General features: G+C 43.8%; 1 protein-coding gene across 1 annotated transcript in view; it reads left to right on the top strand.

The window, feature by feature from the left end:
- LOC117510403 (versican core protein-like) overlaps positions 1-27,078 on the top strand; it is a 138,174-nt gene that overhangs the window by 4,091 nt on the left and 107,005 nt on the right. The window contains exons 2-4 of the mRNA XM_034170102.1: positions 11,465-11,842; positions 13,024-13,198; positions 13,321-13,448. Of these exons, the coding sequence (XP_034025993.1) occupies positions 11,479-11,842; positions 13,024-13,198; positions 13,321-13,448 (667 nt within the window). The 5' untranslated portion in view covers positions 11,465-11,478. The remainder of the gene's footprint in view (positions 1-11,464; positions 11,843-13,023; positions 13,199-13,320; positions 13,449-27,078) is intronic.

Here is a 27,078-nt window from a genome sequence, read left to right as displayed (position 1 = left end):
GGAATCACCCTGTAAATTTTCATCCCCAAAACTAACACCTGCATCAAATCAGATCTGCTCATTAGTCTGCATCGAAAAAGGAGTGATCACACCTTGGAGAGCTGTTGCACCAAGTGGACTGACATGAATCATGGCTCCAACACGAGAGATGTCAATTGAAACAAAGGAGAGGATTATCAAACTCTTAAAAAAGGGTAAATCATCACGCAATGTTGCAAAAGATGTTGTTTGTTCACAGTCAGCTGTGTCTAAACTCTGGACCAAATACAAACAACATGGGAAGGTTGTTAAAGGCAAACATACTGGTAGACCAAGGAAGACATCAAAGCATCAAGACAGAAAACTTAAAGCAATATGTCTCAAAAATTGAAAATGCACAACAAAACAAATGATGAACGAATGGGAGGAAACTGGAGTCAACGTCTGTGACTGAACTGTAAGAAACCGCCTAAGGAAATGGGATTTACATACAGAAATCTAAACAAAAGCCATCATTGACACCTAAACAGAAAAAAACAAGGCTACAGTGGGCTAAGGAAAAGCAATCGTGGACTGTGGATGACTGGATGAAAGTCATATTCAGCGATGAATCGAATCTGCATTGGGCAAGGTGATGATGCTGGAACTTTTGTTTGGTGCCATTCCAATGAGATTTATAAAGATGACTGCTTGAAGAAAACATGTAAATTTCCACAGTCATTGATGATATGGGGCTGCATATCAGGTAAAGGCACTGGGGAGATGGCTGTCATTACATCATCAATAAATGCACAAGTTTACGTTGATATTTTGGACACTTTTCTTATCCCATCAATTGAAAGGATGTTTGGGGATGATGAAGTCATTTTTCAAGATGATAAATGCATCTTGCCATAGAGAAAAAACTGTGAAAACATTCCTTGCAAAAAGACACAGGGTCAATGTCATGGCCTGCAAATAGTCCGGATCTTAATCCAATTGAAAATCTTTGGTGGAAGTTGAAGAAAATGGTCCATGACAAGGCTCCAACCTGCACAGCTGATCTGGCAACAGCAATCAGAGAAAGTTAGAGCCAGATTGATGAAGAGTACTGTTTGTCACTCATTAAGTCCATGCCTCAGAGACTGCAAGCCGTTATAAAAGCCAGAGGTGGTGCAACAAAATATTAGTGATGTGTTGGAGCGTTCTTTTGTTTTTCATGATTCCATCATTTTTTCCTCAGAATTGAGTGATTCTGTTGGGAAAGTGTAGTGACACGGACCCACAACAGGGGGCGTAAATGAATGGACAATGAATGAGCTGAAAATTGAACACTTTACTGTTGTGAATGTGCACAACGAAATACAGACGATTACAGAATTTGTATGTAGTCGGTCTACAAAGGTGGCGTGTGGGCAGGCTCGAGGATAGAAGACGTCCGTCCAGAGAGGAGCCGGAACCCACACGATTTCCACCACCACCGAACCCGGAGAATACTGGAGCCGCCAAGTCCCGAGTCCCCAGGTGGTCACCGTCTCCGGCTGTCGGATCTGGTACTGCTGGCAGGAAGCAGAAACAATCAAGGGTGGGTGTGTGCACATCCAGTAACACAGTCAGAACAGTTAGATTTCTCCTTTTGTGGGAGAATCTCCACCTCCGACACAAAAACAGAAATGTGCAGAGACCGACTGTTACTTCTCTGGTTTGGAAAGAGGAGTGAAGTCCGTCACTCTTCTACGTCCAAAACCCAGCTCCCAGCTGACTGAATATAACAGGTACTCCTGCAAAGGTTTCAAAAGACAATGATAAGTGCGTTCAGCACAGACATGGCTGAGAGTTTTACCTTCTTCGCTTGAAGATATCTCGGTAGCGAGGTGGAGATGTCATCCGGCTTTATGGAGTGGTTGATGAATGACAGCTGTTGGAGATGATGATTGACAGCTGCCACGTCTGACTGTCCTGAAGAAGCGGCAGCACCCTCTTGTGCCTGAAGCCTGCACTTCAGGCAGGGCACCCTCTGGTGGAGGCCAGCAGTACCTCCTCTTCAGCGGCCCACACAACAGGACCCCCCCCCAATGGGCGCCTCCTGGCGCCCGACCAGGCTTTTCGGGGTGTCGGCCAGGAGGGCCGGGTTCAGGATGAAGCTCCTTTTCACCCAGGAGTGTTCCTCAGGTCCATACCCCTCCCAGTCCACAAAGTACTGGAACCGCCGGCCCTTCTGACGGACATCCAGGAGCCGGTGGACCGTCCAAGCCGGCTCCCCGTCGATGATCCGGGCAGGAGGCGACACCAGTCCAGGAGCACAGAGGGGTGAGGTGTGGTGTGGCTTGATCCTGGAAACATGAAAAACCGGGTGGACCCGCAGTGAAGCTGGGAGCTGGAGCTTCACTGCGGCCAGACTGAGGACTTTGAGGATCTTGAATGGACCGATGTACCTGTCCTTTAGTTTGGGTGAGTCCACTTGGAGGGGGATGTCCTTCGTAGAAAGCCACACCTCCTGCCCGGGCTGGTATGCAGGCGCCGGGGAGCGCCGGCGGTCCCTCGTCCGGGCTTTCAGCAAGGCAGAACGGGCAGCACGCCACACCCGACGGCATCTGCGCAGATGGGCCTGGACCGAGGGCACACTGACCTCTCCCTCCACCACGGGAAACAGTGGGGGCTGGTACCCCAGACACACCTCAAACAGGGAGAGACCGGTGGCAGAGGACACCTGGCTGTTATGCGCGTACTCGATCCAGGCCAGATGGGCAACCCAGGCCGTCGGGTGCGCGGATGTTACACAACGTAGGGCTTCTTCCAGTTCCTGGTTAGCCCGCTCTGCCTGACCATTCGTCTGTGGTTGATACCCGGACGAGAGGCTCAGGGTGGCCCCCAGTTCTCTGCAGAAACTCCTCCAGACTTGAGAGGAGAACTGGGGACCACGATCTGAGACATTGTCTGTTGGTATCCCATGCAGATGGACGACGTGGTGGACCAGGAGGTCTGCGGTCTCCTGGGCCGTTGGGAGCTTTGGGAGGGCCACGAAGTGGGCCGCCTTGGAGAATCGGTCCACTATTGTGAGGATGGTCATCATGCCCTGGGACGGCGGGAGGCCCGTGACAAAATCCAGGCCGATGTGGGACCAGGGGCGACGAGGCACCGGAAGCGGTTGAAGAAGTCCTTGACTCTTGGTATGGTCCGCCTTGCCCCTGGCACAGGTGGTACAGGCCTGGACATATTCCCGGACGTCGGCTTCCATAGACGCCCACCAGAAGCGCTGCCGGACCACTGCCATGGTCCTTCACACCCCTGGATGACAGGAGAGCTTGGAATCGTGACAGAAATCCAGGACAGCAGCTCTGGCCTCTGGTGGGACGTACAAACGGTTCTTCGGACCGGTTCCTGGGTCCGGGCTCCGTGCCAGGGCCTCCTGGACGGTCTTCTCCATGTCCCAGGTGAGGGTGGCCACGATGTCTGACTTAGTGCTTAGCTCAGATAAGATAATTATAGTGGGCGATTTTAATATCCACACAGATGCTGAGAATGACAGCCTCAACACTGCATTTAATCTATTATTAGACTCTATCGGCTTTGCTCAAAAAGTAAATGAGTCTACCCACCACTTTAATCATATCTTAGATCTTGTTCTGACTTATGGTATGGAAATAGAAGACTTAACAGTATTCCCTGAAAACTCCCTTCTGTCTAATCATTTTTTAATAACATTTACATTTACCCTGATGGACTACCCTGCAGTGGGGAATAAGTTTCATTACACTAGAAGTCTTTCAGAAAGCGCTGTAACTAGGTTTAAGGATATGATTCCTTCGTCATGTTCTCTAATGTCATATACCAACACAGAGCAGAGTAGCTACCTAAACTCTGTAAGGGAGTTAGAGTATCTCATCAATAGTTTTACATCCTCTTTGAAGACAACTTTGGATGCTGTAGCTCCTCTGAAAAAGAGAGCTTTAAATCAGAAGTGTCTGACTCCGTGGTATAACTCACAAACTCGTAGCTTAAAGCAGATAACCCGTAAGTTGGAGAGGAAATGGCGTCTCACTAATTTAGAAGATCTTCACTTAGCCTGGAAAAAGAGTTTGTTGCTCTATAAAAAAAGCCCTCCGTAAAGCTAGGACATCTTTCTACTCATCACTAATTGAAGAAAATAAGAATAACCTCAGGTTTCTTTTCAGCACTGTAGCTAGGCTGACAAAGAGTCAGAGCTCTATTGAGCTGAGTATTCCATTAACTTTAACTAGTAATGACTTCATGACTTTCTTTGCTAACAAAATTTTGACTATTAGAGAAAAAATTACTCATAACCATCCCAAAGATGTATCGTTATCTTTGGCTGCTTTCAGTGATGCCGGTATTTGGTTAGACTCTTTCTCTCCGGTTGTTCTGTCTGAGTTATTTTCATTGGTTGCTTCGTCCAAACCATCGGCATGTTTATTGGACCCCATTCCTGCCAGGCTGCTCAAGGAAGTCTTACCATTATTTAATGCTTCAATCTTAAATATGATCAATCTATCTTTGTTAGTTGGTTATGTACCACAGGCCTTTAAGGTGGCAGTAATTAAACCATTACTTAAAAAGCCATCACTTGACCCAGCTATCTTAGCTAATTATAGGCCAATTTCCAACCTTCCTTTTCTCTCAAAGATTCTTGAGAGGGTAGTTGTAAAACAGCTAACTGATCACCTGCAGAGGAATGGTCTATTTGAAGAGTTTCAGTCAGGTTTTAGAATTCATCATAGTACAGAAACAGCATTAGTGAAGGTTACAAATGATCTTCTTATGGCTTCGGACAGTGGACTTATCTCTGTGCTTGTTCTGTTGGACCTCAGTGCTGCTTTTGATACTGTTGACCATAAAATTTTATTACAGAGATTAGAGCATGTCATAGGTATTAAAGGCACTGCGCTGCGGTGGTTTGAATCATATTTGTCTAATAGATTACAGTTTGTTCATGTAAATGGGGAATCTTCTTCACAGACTAAAGTTAATTATGGAGTTCCACAAGGTTCTGTGCTAGGACCAATTTTATTCACTTTATACATGCTTCCCTTAGGCAGTATTATTAGACGGTATTGCTTAAATTTTCATTGTTACGCAGATGATACCCAGCTTTATCTATCCATGAAGCCAGAGGATACACACCAATTAGCTAAACTGCAGGATTGTCTTACAGACATAAAGACATGGGTGACCTCTAATTTCCTGCTTTTAAACTCAGATAAAACTGAAGTTATTGTACTTGGCCCCACAAATCTTAGAAGCATGGTGTCTAACCAGATTGTTACTCTGGATGGCATTTCCCTGATCTCTAGTAATACTGTGAGAAATCTTGGAGTCATTTTTGATCAGGATATGTCATTCAAAGCGCATATTAAACAAATATGTAGGACTGCCTTTTTGCATTTACGCAATATCTCTAAAATCAGAAAGGTCTTGTCTCAGAGTGATGCTGAAAAACTAATTCATGCATTTATTTCCTCTAGGCTGGACTATTGTAATTCATTATTATCAGGTTGTCCTAAAAGTTCCCTAAAAAGCCTTCAGTTGGTTCAGAATGCTGCAGCTAGAGTACTGACGGGGACTAGCAGGAGAGAGCATATCTCACCCGTGTTGGCCTCTCTTCATTGGCTTCCTGTTAATTCTAGAATAGAATTTAAAATTCTTCTTCTTACTTATAAGGTTTTGAATAATCAGGTCCCATCTTATCTTAGGGACCTCGTAGTACCATATTACCCCATTAGAGCGCTTTGTTCTCAGACTGCGGGCTTACTTGTAGTTCCTAGGGTTTGTAAGAGTAGAATGGGAGGCAGAGCCTTCAGCTTTCAGGCTCCTCTCCTGTGGAACCAGCTCCCAATTCAGATCAGGGAGACAGATACCCTCTCTACTTTTAAGATTAGGCTTAAAACTTTCCTTTTCGCTAAGGCTTATAGTTAGGGCTGGATCGGGTGACCCTGGACCATCCCTTGGTTATGCTGCTTTAGACGTAGATTGTGGGGGGGTTCCCATGATGCACTGTTTCTTTCTCTTTTTGCTCCGTATGCATCACTCTGCATTTAATCATTAGTGATCGATCTCTGCCCCCCTTCACGGCATGTCTTTTTCCTGGTTTTTTCCCTCAGCCCCAACCAGTCTCAGCAGAAGACTGCCCCTCCCTGAGCCTGGTTCTGCTGGAGGTTTCTTCCTGTTAAAAGGGAGTTTTTCCTTCCCACTGTTGCCAAGTGCTTGCTCATAGGGGGTCGTTTTGACCGTTGGGGTTTTTCATAATTATTGTATGGCCTTGCCTTACAATATGGAGCGCCTTGGGGCAACTGTTTGTTGTGATTTGGCGCTATATAAGAAAAAAGTTGATTGAGTTGATTGATTGATAGTGGACTCAGGTATGATGGGCTCCAGTGGATCCGACAGCCCTGTTTTGACTTCGTCTTCGTGTAGCCGGGACAAGGTATCCGATCTCTGGTTCTTGGTCCCGGGGTGATAGGTGATCCGGAAGTCAAAACGCCCGAAGAACAGTGACCAGCGGGCTTGCCTGGGGTTCAGCCGCTTGGCGGTCCTGATATACTCCAGGTTCTGATGGTCTGTGAAAACCATGAACGGCTCCGAAACTCCCTCCAACAGATGTCTCCACTCCTCAAGAGCCTCTTTCACCGCAAGGAGTTCCCTATTGCCCACATCATAGTTCCGTTCAGCTGGGGTCAACCTGCGAGAAAAGTAGGCACAAGGGTGAAGAACCTTGTCGGACTCCTCGCTCTGGGATAACACGGCTCCTATCCCTGAGTCAGAGGCGTCCACTTCAACCACAAACTGGCGGCAAGGATCGGGCTGCACCAGAACTGGTGCAGTCGAAAACTGACATTTCAACTCCCTAAACGCGGCTTCGCACCGATCCGACCAGGTGAAGGGGACTTTTGGGGAGGTCAGGGCTGTCAGGGGACTACTAACCTGACTGTAGCCCTTAATGAACCTCCTGTAGAAATTTGCAAAGCCGAGGAACTGTTGCAGTTTCCTACGGCTTGTGGGTTGGGGCCAATCTCTCACCGCCGCATCCTTGGCCGGATCAGGGGCGACGGAGTTGGAGGAGATTATGAACCCCAGGAAGGACAAAGAAGTGCGGTGGAACTCGCACTTCTCACCCTTCACAAACAGCCGGTTCTCCAACAACCGCTGCAGGACCTGGCGTACATGCTGGACATGAGTCTCAGGATACGGGGAAATGATGAGTATATCATCCAGATATACGAAGACGAATCGGTGCAGGAAGTCCCGCAAGATGTCATTAACCAAAGTTTGGAACGTCGCGGGAGCATTTGTGAGGCCGAACGGCGTGACCAGGTACTCAAAGTGACCTAACGGGGTGTTAAATGCCATCTTCCACTCGTCTCCCTTCCGGATCCGAACCAGGTGATACGCATTCCTAAGATCTAATTTGGTGAAAATTTGGGCTCCATGCAAGGGCGTGAACACTGAATCCAACAGGGGCAAAGGGTATCGATTGCGAACCGTGATCTTGTTCAGCCCTCTGTAGTCAAGGCATGGATGGAGTCCGCCGTCTTTCTTGCCCACAAAAAAGAAACCTGCACCCATCGGGGAGGTGGAGTTCCGGATCAGCCCGGCAGCTAACGAGTCCCGGATGTAGGTCTCCATTGATTCGATCTCAGGACGTGAGAGGTTGCTGGATGGGTACTCAATGCCCGGGATCAAATCAATGGCACAATCGTACGGATGGTGCGGGGGAAGGGTGAGTGCCAGATCTTTGCTGAAGACGTCAGCAAGATCGTGGTACTCAACCGGCACCGCCGTCAGATTGGGGGGGACTTTAACCTCCTCACTAGCAATTAAACCGGGGGGAACCGAGGATCCTAAACACACCCGGTGGCAGGTTTCGCTCCACTGAGCCACAACCCCAGACGGCCAATCAATCCGGGGATTGTGTTTTACCATCCACGGGAAGCCCAAAATCACACGGGAGGTAGAAGGAGTAACAAAAAACTCAATCTCCTCCCGATGATTCCCAGACACCACCAGAATTACTGGTTGTGTCTTGTGTGTGATTAAAGGGAGAAGGGTGCCATCTAGTGCCCGCACCTTCAATGGCGAAGGAAGCGCCACCAGTGGGAGCCCTACCTCTCTTGCCCATCTGCTGTCCAGCAGATTCACTTCTGACCCTGTGTCCACCAGTGCTGGGGCTTGAAGGGTTAAATCCCCGCTCAGGATCGTAACTGGGAGACATGTAGAAATACGTGTATGTCCCACGTGAATGTCTTGGCCCACCCTTAACCCAGTTTCTAAGGGCGGGCGTTCGTGTTTAACCGCTTGGGGCAGTCTCTCTGCTGATGCTCACTTGAGCCGCAGATAAAGCACTCCCCGCGGGCCAGTCTCCTCTGTCTGTTAGATGATCTTAATTTGGCCCTGCTCGTGTCCATAGCATCGTCAGCAGGGGGAGCTGTTGCCACACGGAGCGCCGAGGCTGTGGAGAGTGGGGAGGGCGGAACCTTTTCGGACCCGGATGGGAGAGGGACGGCGCATGCCCGGCCACGTCCTTCGTCTCGTTCCCGACGGCGTTCTTCTAATCAATTGTCTAATCGTATGACTAGATCGATAAGTCCATACAAATCCCGCGGTTCCTCCTTGGCCACCAGGTGCTCCTTCAGGACCGACAACAGTCCGTTTATGAAGGCGGCGCGGAGCGCAGTTGTATTCCAGCCGGACCTCGCAGCCGCGATGCGGAAGTCGACTGCATATTCAGCTGCGCTCCAACGCCCCTGTCTCATAGACAGCAGCACGGTTGAAGCGGTCTCGCCTCTGTTAGGGTGATCAAAAACCGTTCTGAACTCCCTCACAAACCCAGTATAAGTGGTAAGGAGCCGTGAATTCTGCTCCCAAAGCGCCGTAGCCCAAGCGCGTGCCTCCCCGTGAAGCAAATTAATCACATAAGCCACCCTACTGGAGTCTGACGCGTACATCACGGGACGCTGTGCAAAGACGCGCAAACACTGCATTAAAAAGTCAGCGCATGTCTCCACACAACCTCCGTACGGCTCTGGGAGACTTATGTATGCTTCAGGGGATGGTGGGGGGGGTCGTTGAATGACCATTGGAACGTCTATATTCGGCACCGGGTCAGCAGGAGGAGGAGCTGCAGCAGCGCCCTGAGCGTGCGCTTCCACCTGCGCGGTGAGAGCCTCCATCCTGCAGTTGAGGATGACATTTTGCTCGGTCATCAGATCCATCCGAGCAGTAAAGGCGGTGAGGATTTGCTGCAACTCACCAATCACTCCTCCTGCAGACGCCTGTGCACCCTGCTCTTCCATTGGTTGTCCAGCAGATGGTTGACGCCCCTCGGGATCCATGACGTTGGCCGAGATATCGGTTGGGAAAGTGTAGTGATACGGGCCCACAACAGGGGGCGTAAATGAATGGACAATGAATGAGCCGAAAATAGAACACTTTACTGTTGTGAATGTGCACAATGAAATACAGACGATTACAGAATTTGTATGTAGTCAATCTACAAAGGTGACGTGTGGGCAGGCTCGAGGATAGAAGACGTCCGTCCAGAAAGGAGCCGGAACCCACACGATTTCCACCGCCACCGAACCCGGAGAATACTGGAGCCGCCAAGTCCCGAGTCCCCAGGTGGTCACCGTCTCCGGCTGTTGGATCTGGTACTGCTGGCAGGAAGCAGAAACAATCAAGGGTGGGTGTGTGCACACCCAGTAATACAGTCAGAACAGTTAGATTTCTCCTTTTGTGGGAGAATCTCCACCTCCGACACAAAAACACAGAAACGTGCAGAGACCGACTGTTACTTCTCTGGTTTGGAAAGAGGAGTGAAGTCCGTCACTCTTCTACATCCAAAACCCAGCTCCCAGCTGACTGAAGATAACAGGTACTCCTGCAAAGGTTTCAAAAGACAATGATAAGTGCGTTCAGCACAGACACGGCTGAGAGTTTTACCTTCTTCGCTTGAAGATATCTCTGCAGCGAGGTGGAGATGTCATCCGGCTTTATGGAGTGGTTGATGAATGACAGCTGTTGGAGATGATGATTGACAGCTGCCACGTCTGACTGTCCTAAAGAGGCAGCAGCACCCTCTCGTGCCTGAAGCCCGCATTTCAGGCAGGGCGCCCTCTGGTGGAGGCCAGCAGTACCTCCTCTTCAGTGGCCCACACAACAGATTCCATATTTTTTTCCCTCTGCTTGGTCTAAAAAAGTAACCGTTACTGACTGCCACAATTTTTTTTTTCCTGATTTCTTATAGTGTTTCTTAAAGCCAGAAAGTTGCCATTTGAAATGACTTTAGTTTTGTGTCATGTCTGTGATCTGCTTTTTTTCTACAAAATTAAACAACTGAATGAACATCCTCCGAGGCCAGTGATTCCATAATTTGCGCACATAAACAGATGTGTGTCGTTCTACACTGACTCCAAGCTGTGACCATGGCACACACAGACTGCTGTGCACTGATAAATGTAGCATAATTATTAACCAGTTTGCGTAAACACTGTGAATGAATCAGTAATTCTGATTCATGAGTTGTTTTTTAAATTGCTTGCGCGTGAGCATGCTCAGTTATGTGGCAGAGTTTATGAGTAACAAAGCACAAGTGGCATAGCTGAAAGTGGATGATTTAACTTTCACTTTGGGCTTATAGTCATTAACACGTGCAAAGTTCTCATTAACATACTGCTGTCTACATCACGTTACCACCCACTATCAATTGCGCAATTAATCTTTGTAAATCACTTGCAAAACGTTTGCCACTCCAATGCACAAAAGTCTGGGTTGCTCCCACAATTCAGCACTCATTATCTGGGACCTTAGTAAATCAGGCCTAGTGCCTTTTCAATTCTGTTTGACAGACTAATATGTTGTCTGAAATATGTTGCAGCCTGAAGAACCACCAGATGACTCAAATATGCCCTTGCAGGGAAAAATTTCACTGAGCAATATGTACTGTAGAATAACAATTCTGCAGTAGTTTTTATTTTTGGCTGCCATTTGGAAGGTGTAGCATCAGTAATGATACTATTGGTGAGAACTGCAAATGTTCATAAAAAGTGAAAGCCATATGAAGCATGCCGACAATGCACTTGAACCTATTGCAGGTGATTTAAGGTCGAAATCTTATTACTGCTTATTTGAGAAGGAAAGACAACATGCAGAAAATACAGAGGTGGCATAATGTGAAGTAATGCAACCACAACTCTCCTGTTTGTGAATTATCTTTAACTTAATAGACTGCAGCCAGTGGGAAATCTGTTCCCACACCCATCATTTTAAGGATGAGGTTTGACTTTCCAACCATCATTTTCAGGACATGATGTGTTTTTAATAAGTCTGAATTTATTTGACACACCCTCTTAAAATAAATGAGTTGGGCAGTTTATAGTTATGGTTGCTAACTTGCTACTTACATCTGTTGTGATACGTGTAAAATACAGAGCAGAGAAAGCAGAAGTACATCAGTGAATTAACACATTTGACCCTTTTTGTGTTTTCTTTTCAGACCAATTATTGATAATGAGGCCAGTGACTGGGTCATTATCAGGAAAGGTAAATCTGCCTTGCTCCTTTTCTAACCTGCCCACCTCAAAACCGCTTATCAACCCCAATGGGACAGCAGTTGCCACTAAAGATTATTTGCGTATCAAATGGACCAAAATTGTGGGAGAAGTACAATCCACAGTACTGGTGGCACAAAATGGAGTCATCAAGATAGGTTCCAGCTACAGGAACCGCGTCTCAATACCCAGTCACCCTGAGGATGTGAGCGATGCTTCACTAACGATAGTCCGACTGCGTGCCAGTGATGCGGGCACTTATCGCTGTGAAGTCATATATGGCATTGATGGCACCCGCGATACAGTTGATCTGGATGTCAATGGTAAGGGTTTCAAATCCAGTTTTGTGTATATATATATATATATATATATATATATATATATATATATATATATATATATATATATATATATATATATATATATATAGTAGTAGTTTGTTGTAGAGAGAGTTTGATAATGTAACTTGGGTAACTTGGGCTAGAAAAGCTTGCCAAAGAGTGAAATGCAAAGTAAGTGATGATGGAAAGATAACTACTGTATGGGCGCCCTCCTAGTTGTGGCTACCTAGTAGTTAAGCAGTGTAACTACAGTTCTCAGTAGTTCTTATTTTAGAAGCAATGAGCGCATTTGACTCTTCAAAAGAGTCAGATGAGGCACTGGCTCCTTGTCCACATTTGTCATAATAATTAGCAAAGCAACACATACCATGATGTTTTAATTGTTGCATTGATTCGTTCAACCCCATAAGCCAAGAAACCAGATAAAGGTTCACATGTGGATGGTATTCCAGATGTTGTTCTGGGCTAAAGCTCCACAATAAACCTTTGATCCCTTCTTGGGTACCACCCTGTCAGCAGAGGCTTTTCTCTTGTGGGGCAGTTGGTGGGTGTGCACTAAACAAAAGCTGTTTCCTTTGATCTTCCTCATCAAATTTGCACAGGGGTTAAACCTCAGTGTATATTAGTGCAACTGCAATGGCCTTCCTCCAAGCCAAATGTTATAGTTAGTATATTGTCATTACAGTGCAGTCTACATGTACTCATTTATGGAGTATTCTGGGAGATATAACTCATGATTTGGGGATTTAGAAAACATGGGTGGGGGGGATAGTTTTGGTTTTCACTGGTTTACAGTCTGCACAATCTCTTTTCCAATTATCTGCAGTGTTAATTAGAACTCTAAATCACATCTTCCAGCCTTGTTTACCATCCACAAATATGGAGATTTCATGGCCATGGCATTATCTACACTTATCTCAATCATTTGTGGTGAACTGTGGAGTATTTCACTTATCCTCATGGTTTATTTCAAAGTAACTCCTTCCCAAAGAAGCTGAGCAACCCATTTTATTTCACTGACAATGTGTCTTTTTTGAGACATTTACCATAATTTATAGCACTCAGATTATAGATTCTAGATCACAGTTAATGTTCAACACGTTTCTGCAGAAATTATGTTATATTTCATTTGTATATTCACTTTTTAAAATGTATGTTGTCAGGTGTGGTCTTTCATTACCGGGCAAACACCAGCAGGTACATCTTAGACTATCAGAAAGCTGTCCAGGCTTGCAAAAATATTGGAGCAACCATCGCCACATATAACCAGCTGAAAGCAGCCTATGAGGACGGATTTGATCAGTGTGATGCAGGCTGGATTGCTGACCAGACAGTGAGGTTAGCTCGTTTTAACCTGTCCTTAATAACATTATATGTTGAGGTGATGTAAAATATTTGACTTATCTGTGCATGTGTCTTACAGTGTGATGTATATTTGTTCGGATTTTCTTTCTGTGCAGATACCCAATCACTAAACCAAGACATGGATGCTATGGCAACCTACTAAACAGACCTGGGATTAGATCATATGGAATGAGGAAGCAAACAGAGATGTATGATGTGTACTGCTACGTAGACAAGCTTGACGGTAAGAGTTCTTCTGTGTTCCCGTAAGAACCCACAGCTGTCACAAAGGCTTCAGTGTTTGTATAATATTCTGAATACAGCTTTATCCTTGACTTTAAGGCATGAAGACTCTAAGTGACACATACTTGTGTGGTCCCGTGACCATCATTGACTGTAAGATATAATGGACAAATCCTCCAAGACATCACTCATAGGTTTTCTGAAGAGTGGGTTTGAAGGTCAAGTGGGGTGGCTCTGTATGTCACCTTCTTAGCAGTGGCTGACTTTGCCTAACTGCTGGCTAAATAATGAGTAAAGAGGCAAAGTGTGGTTAAGACTGGCATTACCTGGCCAGGTTGGATTCAGCCCACCTTTCTTGTAGGGGTGTCACAATACATGTATTTGTATTAATACCAGTGATGCCGGTAACGCGTTACTTAGTAACGCGTTACTCTAATCTGACCACTTTTTTTAGTAACGAGTAATCTAACGCGTTAATCTTTCCAAATCAGTAATCAGATTAAAGTTACTTCTCCATGTCACTGTGCGTTACTATTATTTTTCATTGTGGGTCAACAGCAGCATTAAACTTGGTCCGTGGGCAGGAGGTCGGGGTTTGACTGAACTGCCCACTTTAAGCGAGCTGTGAGCTTTTCATCCGCGGTTTTTTGCAGCTGCTCGACTCGTCCTCACCTCTTAAAGCGCGGTGATCAGCACACCTGCACTGAGCTTTACAAAGACATTTTTATACTTTTTCCCCTCCTTTATTTAGAATTCTGAGCTGAGCCGCTCCGTATCGTCTCGTTAAAAACAGCTGATCCTCCGCGACGCGTCAACAACTAACACTATTTTCCACTCAAATGCACCTAAACTCTTTCTGAGGACCACATGATGTGAAAACGCAATAAAACTTTCTTACCTGTAAATCTGGTCCTGTTTTCTGCATAAATAAATGTTATCCATTCTTTGTGCTGAAACGCCAAATCAGGGGCGAATCCAGATGGAATGGGGGCGTGGGGCAGGGATGTGCCCCACGCCCCCACAACACCCCTAGATAAAAGGTCCAGTTTTGAAGCCGTTTTTTTACTACAACTACTAATATTGCTTAAAATAATAATAATTTCGACAAGTAAAATGTTTAGAGAGAATTTAAATGTTAGAAAAATGTTAGAATTTAATAGTTACATTTATAAACAATGTAGGTTTGAAATTGCAAGTTTTACTGTTACAGTGCTGTCAACAGTTAAATATGAGGTCAAGAAAGAGGTCTTTATTTTACTTTTTATAAAACAAGTATTTATTTTCATTGAAGTCAAGAAAGGGTGACTATAAAGTGAGTTTTGGCAAAACAGGTATCATTGTCATGTTGACGTGGGTTGTTGTCGGCAGCTGGGGAAAGTAACTAAAAAAGTAACTAGTAATCTAACTTAGTTACTTTTACAATTGAGTAATCAGTAAAGTAACTAAGTTACTTTTTCAAGGAGTAATCAGTAATCAGTAATTGGATTACTTTTGCAAAGTAACTGTGGCAACACTGATTAATACAATAACATGCTTTTGGAGGGCGGTATGCATTTTCAAAGTCCCTCCGTCCATGCCCAGTGACAATATCGGTCATTTTGGGCAACTGGGCATGGACGTCAGAAACACAACACGTGGAATCACATTAACAATATTTAATATCATTTAAAAATGCAGAACACCCAGCAAACGCGTACCTAAGAAGTTGGCTCACTTTAACTTTTGTCGTGTTGGCTGGTACCGCGCTGCTCTCCAAATTCGCCATGGCGTCCTCATCAAGCTGGCTGCTTTGGCTGCTGTTCATTGTCGGACTATCCATGATAAAATTATCCAGAATATCCATATTGTGACCAACACACACTTCTCGCCTTTTCATGTTATTGTCTGCGGACAGTTCTTGGGTTGTGCATGCTATGACATCATCACTTTATGCACAGGCAGGTACCGGCAGGTAGCGTAAATGTAAATCTATGCTGCCGGCTCAGCAACTCCTCAGTAAGTGATAATAATGAATTGTACAGTACACCCGTGATGGTTCGGTACACAGAATACACGGTACGACTCTGCACATTATGATAGACGTGGTTATTTGTTTCCATAAGTCGTTGACATTTCATCTCATTTCCACAGACTGTGTGTCACTCTAGTTTCATGCTCTGTGCAGGAGGTGTGGCAGACCCTCAGTGCAAGAGGCGTGGCCACACCCCTGAGTCTGCTGCACTGAACTCTACACTACGTAGAGTTCAGTGATCTGCTGTCTGTGTATGAGCCAAAAAGAGGAAACAGTGAGCTGAGCAGTTAAAGTGAGTGAACGGATTATTCCAATCAGAAACTTTCAGACCATAAACAGAATTGATTAATTTACCTTTTTCTTCCAAAAAATGAACATAAATGTGAAAGTCTACTGATACACATTTGTGTCACTGTTCCTAGATAAGATCAGTGCGTATTTGTGTTTGCACAGAAATGCCACCAATTTATAAGCTGAAGCTTTATATGAATTAGTGTAAAATTTCACTGATGAGGTGGTCACAAATAGTGACACTGTGTACAATAATTTCAAATCTCTACAGAGTGAGGCTTTATGAGATGCCATCATTTGCACAAAAGTAAAACTTAAAATGAACAAAAGAAAATGTTTCATGTGCTGCACAGTAAATTCATCCCAACAAGAATGACAAGAGATGTAATCAATTCATAACACTTTATGAAAAAATAAAGTTCACATTTACACTTTGTGTCAGTGCTAACGTGTCTGACAGCAGCTCTGTGCTGCTCAGATTAAAGCTCCTGTACTGAAGTCATACAGAACTGTGACGTCTAAATGCAAATATAAACTGAACTGTAATTTTGTGTACCGTGACGCCCCTGCTTTCTTGACAATAACAAGTGAGCTAAAGCTTGGTTCGATTGACTGATATTTGCATATTTTTGCAGACTGGGCGGTGGCTTTAATAACAATTGGCTTGACATTGAACTGTCACTCAAATCGACTGCACCACAAGTATGCCTAACTTTGTGGCAGGATAAAATTATACTCATCAGATATATAAACATTCCCCCAATCAATTGTGAATAGGGATGGGTATTGATAAGATTTTATCGATATCGATGCCATTATCGATTCTGCTTATCTATCTGATTCCCTTATCGATACCTTGTGAATTTTGCACTAAAAGTAGGCTTTACAGGTTTTCTGTGTATTTCATTGAGACTTAAAGTAAATAAATATGAAATTGGTCACTGTATCCTTGATCTCTGGACATAAATAAAAATAAACAAAACTGTGTTTCACTTTGAAGTTATTAATTCTGACTGGATATCGTTCTAACTTGACTCGGCAGAGAGCCGCGCAGCGTTTGGAGCTGTATGAACAGAACGGAGGACGGTTCTCGTTTTTTTCTCGCAACAAGACAGGAGTCCCAGTTAGTAACTTTAATCCGCACAAAAGTGACTCACGATTGACATATTCAGGGATGAAAGTGGTGAAAACCAAACAAAGCTGAAACCCAAAATTACCCCCAACACCACCTGCATGAAAATGTTTGAATTCTAGAAGCTCTGAAATGCAATATGGGACTATTCCAGACAGTAAACTGGAGTGAGTGCAGCATCCATTTAGTGAGAAAAAAAAACTTTCCTTATTGAAATTCATTCCAGTAGTATTCTGCTCTTACTAGGATGCAGCAGTTTTCTAGTTTGGCAGATAGTTCTGGAGGAAATCACTAAAGAAATTAACACATTGAAAATATGGTTTGACTGAAACAAACTGTCATTAAACTTAAATAAGACAGGGATGAAATGGAGGTATAAGAGTCACTAGGTGTTCACAGGAAACACTTACTTATTTCTGTATGTATGTATTTATTTATTTATGTATGTTCATTGTTAGTTGGTTTTATATTTTCTGTTGTGTTTCTATTCAGGTTCTTTTTGTCTCTTTCTCTAAAATTGTATATAATAAGCATATATTGTATATAATAATCATTAGAATAAATAAATTTAAAAAATATTACAATTTGAAAACAAATGCACCCGAACGTGATGACAGCTGCAACTGCTTAATGCTAACTTTTAACATTGAAAATGCCATAGACATGCTAACGCGTTAGCATCGCTCCCGTTAAAATTTGTCTATCAACTGTTTCAGAACCCCATAAGAGGTCGGTTTAACATAAAAAAGGTAAATAATACTCACAGACATATGCTCTTTAGAGTTTTAGCGGGGGAAAATTAAGCGAAAGAAAGAATAAACAAAGCAATAGATCAAAGCACTGCTTCAATCTGCGAACCACTGCTTTGATTGGTTCAAGGTTCAAAGCAAACCGCGCTGCAGAAAAGTTGATTACAGACCCGCTGCAGGGTCTGTAATCAATGTAGAGAAATGATCATTTTCCTGACAAACACCCCCAAAATAACGGCCACTCTGAAGGACCGATAACAGAATCATTAAGCAAAAAGCTTATTGATGTCGGTGGATCGAATAATTTCTTAACGATACCCGAAAGGAACCGGTTCTCAATACCCATCCCTAATTGTGAATGCAGGAAAACTAGCTACAGAGAACAAAACTCTTTTTGTACTAAACCGCTAACATGTTTATTTCTGCTATAAAGATGGACACATAAACATAGAATTCTGTGGTAATTGATTGTGTTTTAGAGCCAGCCTCAAGTGGCTATTTGATGAACTGCAGGCTGTGGCTCTTCTGTGTTGGATTAATTTTTCAGCACTGGGCACTGTCTCTTGGTGACAATGTGTGAATTTGTTTCTCCGTGACATCACTTCCAAAATAATGGTATGTATGCTGACCACATGTGACAGGCACGGCTCATTTTATACACCTTTTTTTTTGTGGTTACTGAAGGGGGCAACCCACTGAAAAGCTTAATAACAGTTAAGATGTTCTGAGTGTATTTCTTGAACAAATTAATACAAAACAAGGAACTGATTATTGTGACATACATATGTCATATTGGGTGTCATGGGCAGTTTAAGAAAAATGGTAATGACTCAGTTAATGTAAGTGATTCAATTATTTTGGATTAACATATTCTCTGGAGTTCATTTGAAATAAAACACATATACAATATTTATATAACATTACAAATTTTTGACATTGGGGGTTATTTACAATACATAAGTGTTGTGTGGGCCGCCAGAAGAGGAGGTACTGCTGGCCCACCACCAGAGGGCGCCCTGCCTGAAGTGCGGGCTTCAGGCACGAGAGGGCGCTGCCGCCATGGACACAGCCGGGGTTGACAGCTGTCACTCATCTCCACTTCATCAATCCACTCCATAAAAGCCGGACGTCATCTCCACCTCGCTGCCGAGATATCATCTACCTGTGAAGGTAATTTCTCTGCTGACTTAAACTTAAATAATAGTCTGAACTCTTTTGCAGCTGTTTTCCTGTGGTGTGCTTTATCAGCTGGATTGGCGTTTGGTGTGAACAGCGACAGCTTCGCTTCACACCCAATCCAGATAAGTGGTTAACAGGAGCTGCACGAGTGTGTGATTAGAGGTGGAGGTGACTTTCCACCTTCTGACTGTTTTGTTACTGGGTGTGCACACACCCACATCTCACTGTTTGTGCTCCTCGCCAGCAGTACCAGATCCGACAGTCGGGGACGGTGATCACCTGGGAATTCGGGACTTGGCGGCTCCAGTATTCACCGGGTTCTGTGGCGGTGGAAATCGTGTGGTTCCGGCTCTTCTCAGGACAGACGTCTTCTATCCTCGAGCCTGCCCACATGTCACCTTTGTGTATTGACTGCTATCAGATTCTGTGATTGTCTGTATAATCGTTGTGCACATTCACAACATTAAATTGTTACCTTTTGGCTCATCTATTGACCGTTCATTTGCGCCCCCTGTTGTGGGTCCGTGTCACTACACTTTCCCCAACACATAAGTAAATCAGAAAAAGTGTTCCAGTGTGCTCCATTTGGTCTGTTTTGGGTCCGGATTGTTGTGTTCTTAAACACACACACACACACACACACACACACACACACACACACACACACACACACACACACACACACACACACACACACACACACACACACACACACACATAGAGAGAGAGAGAGAGAGAGAGAGAGAGAGAGAGAGAGAGAGAGAGAGAGAGAGAGAGAGAGAGAGAGAGAGCACCACAGCAATATTTCAAATAAGGCTGACACAAATATGATAATGGGTGCATCACATGCTACTGGAACTGCTTAGGGGAAGAGTAAATTTCCAGACCAAAAGTCTTCATCATCCATCGCAGGGCTGCTGACATACTCAACCCCACTCATGATGAAGAGTGTTTTATAAGTGTTAACATCCATCTTGATACTTCTAATCCTCAGCCAGTCATCTGTACTTGTTCTTTTTCCCTGACGTGCACTATGCGGCACACAGAATCGGGGACAGAATGTAATCTAAAAGGTTGTTATAAGTGCTTTTTCATAGGTTCCAGCCATTGTTCAGCACTATGACGAGAGCATCATTTGTATTATTAACATTATAAGCAGACGTAGACATTGGTGTCAGCCAAGAAATGTCACCCCACCCTGCAGCCTCCATGGACACATACATCTTCCACTCAGCTGTTCTCCGAACGTCGTTTGTCTGTGTAATCTGTATAAATACGTCATAAACAGCCACACGGTATTGCAATTTACATTAAAACACTAACTTGCCTGTTTGGCCACTGGAATGACTTTCCACTAATGTAACTCTCTCAAGCAACTAACAGATTAAAAGGATTTAGAATGTGACATCATTGAAGGAGGAAAACACCCTCTAGTTTTGTTTTGTTTTTGTTCTGTATGAGACTGTGTTTGCAACAATTTTTATATCTCATGCCTGGTTTAAAGACAGATTTCATTCCTGAAATGAGCAACACAATATCCCAGTCTTAATGCCCATAAATTATTGTGCTTAAACCGCATAGACTATTTGAAAAAAAACTATGTGATGCTGTTTAGATTAAATTAGAAGCTTGCATTTCTCTCATTTATACTGACATGTAAGCAAACATAAATGTTCAGTTACCTTCCTGTCAGCGTAAAACCTTTGATTAACAACGCTAGAGAGTCAAACACTGAAATAAACACCATAACACTGAACCAAACACAGAAGGTATGTTAGTTTGCTTGCAAAGTGAACGGAAACTTAACGACCTGAAACAAAAACCGCCTTCATTAACACAGCATGCACATTTTCTGCATTGCTATCCCACCTCACAATAATATCATGAATGACCTACTGTTGTTCTGAATATGATTGGTGGGAGAGGTTCTGGGCCTGTGCCTTGCACAGCTGTTAGTTTTTCTCAGCTGTTACTGGGAGATCTGTCTTAAAAGGGGTCAGAATGGTCTAAACATATCCAGTTTGAGGTTGTTCAGAATGTGGACTGTTTCTCATTTCAGAGTGGAAGGAGCACTCAAGCAGAGGATGCGCTTGGCAATTCGTAAAAATTTCATTGGGATAATTAGTTTTATTGCATGTCTGGAACATTATTTTTGCAGTACAGTAACTTCATTCACATTGCTTCAGTCGGAGTGTATATTTTATTGTCAAACATTTGGGTCCTTCAGACTCACTCTCAATGATGAGTTACATACCTCAGCCCTTTTTTGCTTTTGGATTGCTTTGGTTGCTCGAGGTCACCACAGCATATCCAGCAGAGATCCATGTGAAGTTTTAGCACAGGTTTTATGCCAGATGCCACCCCTGATGGAACTCCAGTTGGAAAAACACATGTATAGGCCCTTAGCCTTCCCAAGCAGCCTCCTGCAAAGTACTAAACAAGACTTGAAGGGATCAGGTGAGCACAAAGTGGAATGGAAACCTCAGCCCAAATAAGACTGCAAAAAGTAAGACTCTTTGGTTGCTCCCTTGTTTTGACTCGGGGTCACCACAGCAGATCCAAGTTGGAGCTGCATATTGATTTTGGCACAAGTTTTATGCTGGATGCCCTTCCCGATGCAACTCCACATTACTTGGAGAACTGTGACAGGAGTGGGGTTTGAAACAGGAATTTTATCATTCTTAAAATCATCTTATCTCATGTGACTATAGAAGAGAAAATAGGAACAAAGGTTAAATATAAAAAAATTTGGGCCAGATCTGGCTGTGCATCATCAATATCATGACAATATATTAGAGATCTGTTATTAGTTTGTGATATCTTGTACACAAGCAGATCACGTAACCACCACCCTTGTCTGGAGGTTGGCGGGCATTAAACTTCAACACTACTGGGGCAGTCATCAGAGTGCATCACCAAGATCCAAAACCCCTTACACTGCAATCCAAAAAATTATGTTAAAATTTGTAAGGCATCACTCTTTATCCACTCTTTTAAAAAGAAATTACATCTATAGTATCAAAAGTGGCATCATTATTGTGCATTCCAGCTTCAGTACACCGTTATAGTGCAACTATAATGTACAACTGTGGTTTAAAACTCTCACCGAAACTTTAGTGTTTCATTCCAGTTGAAATAAAACCATGCTTAATTTGTGCAGAAGACCCCAGTTCTCTATATATGTGAGTGAGGGAGGTGATTGTCATGATGACATTACTTTTGACATTTCTCTCAGTTTCTCAAATCCCAATCCAGTGGTCTTGATTAAACTTATCAGACATGCAAATCCCGTGGAAGACAATTTAACAAGTGAAATTTGCCACTGATGTGCAGTGAAATATTGTGAAGTTTATGTATCATAAGAACTATAATATCGTGACTTAACATGCAGGATATTCCGCTATAGTGGAGGTATGGACTCTTCTCGAGACCTACTTTGTGATACGAGGTCTGTTAATCAATCAATCAATCAATCAATTTTTTTATATAGCGCCAAATCACAACAAACAGTTGCCCCAAGGCGCTTTATATTGTAAGGCAAGGCCATACAATAATTATGTAAAACCCCAACGGTCAAAACGACCCCCTGTGAGCAAGCACTTGGCTACAGTGGGAAGGAAAAACTCCCTTTTAACAGGAAGAAACCTCCAGCAGAACCAGGCTCAGGGAGGGGCAGTCTTCTGCTGGGACTGGTTGGGGCTGAGGGAGAGAACCAGGAAAAAGACATGCTGTGGAGGGGAGCAGAGATCGATCACTAATGATTAAATGCAGAGTGGTGCATACAGAGCAAAAAGAGAAAGAAACAGTGCATCATGGGAACCCCCCAGCAGTCTACGTCTATAGCAGCATAACTAAGGGATGGTTCAGGGTCACCTGATCCAGCCCTAACTATAAGCTTTAGCAAAAAGGAAAGTTTTAAGCCTAATCTTAAAAGTAGAGAGGGTGTCTGTCTCCCTGATCTGAATTGGGAGCTGGTTCCACAGGAGAGGAGCCTGAAAGCTGAAGGCTCTGCCTCCCATTCTACTCTTACAAACCCTAGGAACTACAAGTAAGCCTGCAGTCTGAGAGCGAAGCGCTCTATTGGGGTGATATGGTACTACGAGGTCCCTAAGATAAGATGGGACCTGATTATTCAAAACCTTATAAGTAAGAAGAAGAATTTTAAATTCTATTCTAGAATTAACAGGAAGCCAATGAAGAGAGGCCAATATGGGTGAGATATGCTCTCTCCTTCTAGTCCCCGTCAGTACTCTAGCTGCAGCATTTTGAATTAACTGAAGGCTTTTTAGGGAACTTTTAGGACAACCTGATAATAATGAAGTACAATAGTCCAGCCTAGAGGAAATAATGCATGAATTAGTTTTTCAGCATCACTCTGAGACAAGACCTTTCTGATTTTAGAGATATTGCGTAAATGCAAAAAAGCAGTCCTACATATTTGTTTAATATGCGCTTTGAATGACATATCCTGATCAAAAATGACTCCAAGATTTCTCACAGTATTACTAGAGGTCAGGGTAATGCCATCCACAGTAAGGATCTGGTTAGACACCATGTTTCTAAGATTTGTGGGGCCAAGTACACTAACTTCAGTTTTATCTGAGTTTAAAAGCAGGAAATTAGAGGTCATCCATGTCTTTATGTCTGTAAGACAATCCTGCAGTTTAGCTAATTGGTGTGTGTCCTCTGGCTTCATGGATAGATAAAGCTGGGTATCATCTGCGTAACAATGAAAATTTAAGCAATACCGTCTAATAATACTGCCTAAGGGAAGCATGTATAAAGTGAATAAATTGGTCCTAGCACAGAACCTTGTGGAACTCCATAATTAACTTTAGTCTGTGAAGAAGATTCCCCATTTACATGAACAAATTGTAATCTATTAGACAAATATGATTCAAACCACCGCAGCGCAGTGCCTTTAATACCTATGGCATGCTCTAATCTCTGTAATAAAATTTTATGGTCAACAGTATCAAAAGCAGCACTGAGGTCTAACAGAACAAGCACAGAGATGAGTCCACTGTCCGAGGCCATAAGAAGATCATTTGTAACCTTCACTAATGCTGTTTCTGTACTATGATGAATTCTAAAACCTGACTGAAACTCTTCAAATAGACCATTCCTCTGCAGATGATCAGTTAGCTGTTTTACAACTACCCTTTCAAGAATTTGTGAGAGAAAAGGAAGGTTGGAGATTGGCCTATAATTAGCTAAGATAGCTGGGTCAAGTGATGGCTTTTTAAGTAATGGTTTAATTACTGCCACCTTAAAAGCCTGTGGTACATAGCCAACTAACAAAGATAGGTTGATCATATTTAAGATCGAAGCATTAAATAATGGTAGGGCTTCCTTGAGCAGCCTGGTAGGAATGGGATCTAATAAACATGTTGATGGTTTGGATGAAGTAACTAATGAAAATAACTCAGACAGAACAATCGGAGAGAAAGAGTCTAACCAAATACAGGCATCACTGAAAGCAGCCAAAGATAACGATACGTCTTTGGGATGGTTATGAGTAATTTTTTCTCTAATAGTTAAAATTTTGTTAGCAAAGAAAGTCATGAAGTCATTACTAGTTAAGTTAATGGAATACTCAGCTCATAGAGCTCTGACTCTTTGTCAGCCTGGCTACAGTGCTGAAAAGAAACCTGGGGTTGTTCTTATTTTCTTCAATTAGTGATGAGTAGAAAGATGTCCTAGCTTTACGGAGGGCTTTTTTATAGAGCAACAGACTCTTTTTCCAGGCTAAGTGAAGATCTTCTAAATTAGTGAGACGCCATTTCCTCTCCAACTTACGGGTTATCTGCTTAAGCTACGAGTTTGTGAGTTATACCACGGAGTCAGGCACTTCTGATTTAAAGCTCTCTTTTTTAGAGGAGCTACAGCATCCAAAGTTGTCTTCAATGAGGATGTAAAACTATTGACGAGATACTCTATCTCACTTACAGAGTTTAGGTAGCTACTCTGCACTGTGTTGGTATATGGCATTAGAGAACATAAAGAAGGAATCATATCCTTAAACCTAGTTACAGCGCTTTCTGAAAGACTAAGTCTTCTATTTCCATACCATAAGTCAGAACAAGATCTAAGATATGATTAAAGTGGTGGGTGGACTCATTTACTTTTTGAGCAAAGCCAATAGAGTCTAATAATAGATTAAATGCAGTGTTGAGGCTGTCATTCTCAGCATCTGTGTGGATGTTAAAATCGCCCACTATAATTATCTTATCTGAGCTAAGCACTAAGTCAGACAAAAGGTCTGAAAATTCACAGAGAAACTCACAGTAACGACCAGGTGGACGATAGATAATAACAAATAAAACTGGTTTTTGGGACTTCCAATTTGGATGGACAAGACTAAGAGTCAAGCTTTCAAATGAATTAAAGCTCTGTCTGGGTTTTTGATTAATTAATAAGCTGGAATGGAAGATTGCTGCTAATCCTCCGCCCCGGCCCATGCTACGAGCATTCTGACAGTTAGTGTGACAGGTAGTCTGGGAGCAGGCACCGTCTCTACGGGGATGGGGTAATGAGGGGATGGCAGGGGGAGAGAAGCTGCAGAGAGGTGTGTAAGACTACAACTCTGCTTCCTGGTCCCAACCCTGGATAGTCACGGTTTGGAGGATTTAAGAAAATTGGCCAGATTTCTAGAAATGAGAGCTGCTCCATCCAAAGTGGGATGGATGCCGTCTCTCCTAACAAGACCAGGTTTTCCCCAGAAGCTTTGCCAATTATCTATGAAGCCCACCTCATTTTTTGGACACCACTCAGACAGCCAGCAATTCAAGGAGAACATGCGGCTAAACATGTCACTCCCGGTCTGATTGGGGAGGGGCCCAGAGAAAAACTACAGAGTCCGACATTGTTTTTGCAAAGTTACACACCGATTTACTGTTAATTTTAGTGACCTCCGATTGGCGTAACCGGGTGTCATTACTGCCGACATGAATTACAATCTTACCAAATTTACGCTTAGCCTTAGCCAGCAGTTTCAAATTTCCTTCAATGTCGCCTGCTCTGGCCCCCGGAAGACAATTGACTATGGTTGCTGGTGTCGCTAACTTCACATTTCGCAAAACAGAGTCGCCAATAACCAGAGTTTGATCCTCGGCGGGTTGTGTCGTCGAGTGGGGAAAAACGGTTAGAGATGTGAACGGGTTGGCGGTGTACACGGGGCTTCTGTTTAGGGCTACGCTTCCTCCTCACAGTCACCCAGTCAGCCTGCTTTCCCGGCTGCTCGGGATCTGCCAGGGGGTAACTAACGGCGGCTAAGCTACCTTGGTCCGCACCGACTACAGGGGCCTGGCTAGCTGTAGAATTTTCCACGGTGCGGAGCCGAGTCTCCATTCGCCCAGCCTGGCCTCCAAAGCTACGAATAAGCTACACTTATTACAAGTACCGTTACTGCTAAAGGAGGCCGAGGAATAACTAAACATTTCACACCCAGAGCAGAAAAGTGCGGGAGAGACAGGAGAAGCCGCCATGCTAAATCGGCTAAGAGCTAGTAGCTACGCTAAGCTAGCGGATTCCTAAAAACACGCAAAGTGAATAATGTGTAAATAATTTAGAGGTGATTCAGCAGAAGGAGTGCTTTAGTTAAGGCACGTAAAGATTACACTGGGAAACAAATCGTAATCTAGATAACTAGATCAATCTAACTGCGCAGATTAAACAGCTAACAGATACAGAAAAACACCGCTGTGCTCCGGAACAGGAAGTGATACAATACCGCAGTGAGAGCCAACCACCAGTAGAGGCAAGCAAGCACAGTGAAATGTGCCATTCATTTTTAAACTGGATGCTGTCTTGATCCGGTATGTCATCTGACTAGCACAGGAATTGTGAAAAGACGTGGACATCAGCACTTTTCCGGCACATTCCACTGTTACAGGAGTTTTTTTCATGGAAAGAAAAGCGGAGGGATGCGCCACGGAGCCGTTCATTACGCGGGACAAAACCACCTCGGTGTTGGTCTCTCAGGACAGCTTTCAGGTGGATTTCAGATGGATTCCGGTTGCTTTCCAGTCGTGTGAATATCTGATTGTGATTGTGCATGAGCTGGACATGCCAGAACGTGTCCCATGAGGCTTCATCATGGCGTTGCTTTGTGCCGAGCGGCTGCACCGTGATGCACGGAACTCCTCCACACGTCTGTCTTAATGTGCCGGAAAAGTGCTGATGTCCACGTCTTTTCACAATTCCTGTGCTAGTCAGATGACATACCGGATCAAGACAGCGTCCAGTTTAAAAATGAATGGCACATTTC

The sequence above is a fragment of the Thalassophryne amazonica genome, chromosome 5 (assembly GCF_902500255.1).
Source record: "Thalassophryne amazonica chromosome 5, fThaAma1.1, whole genome shotgun sequence".
In the NCBI taxonomy this organism is placed as follows: Eukaryota; Metazoa; Chordata; class Actinopteri; order Batrachoidiformes; family Batrachoididae; genus Thalassophryne; species Thalassophryne amazonica.
Note: the sequence above shows the minus strand (reverse complement) of the source record. Positions and strands in the feature narration are given on the sequence as shown.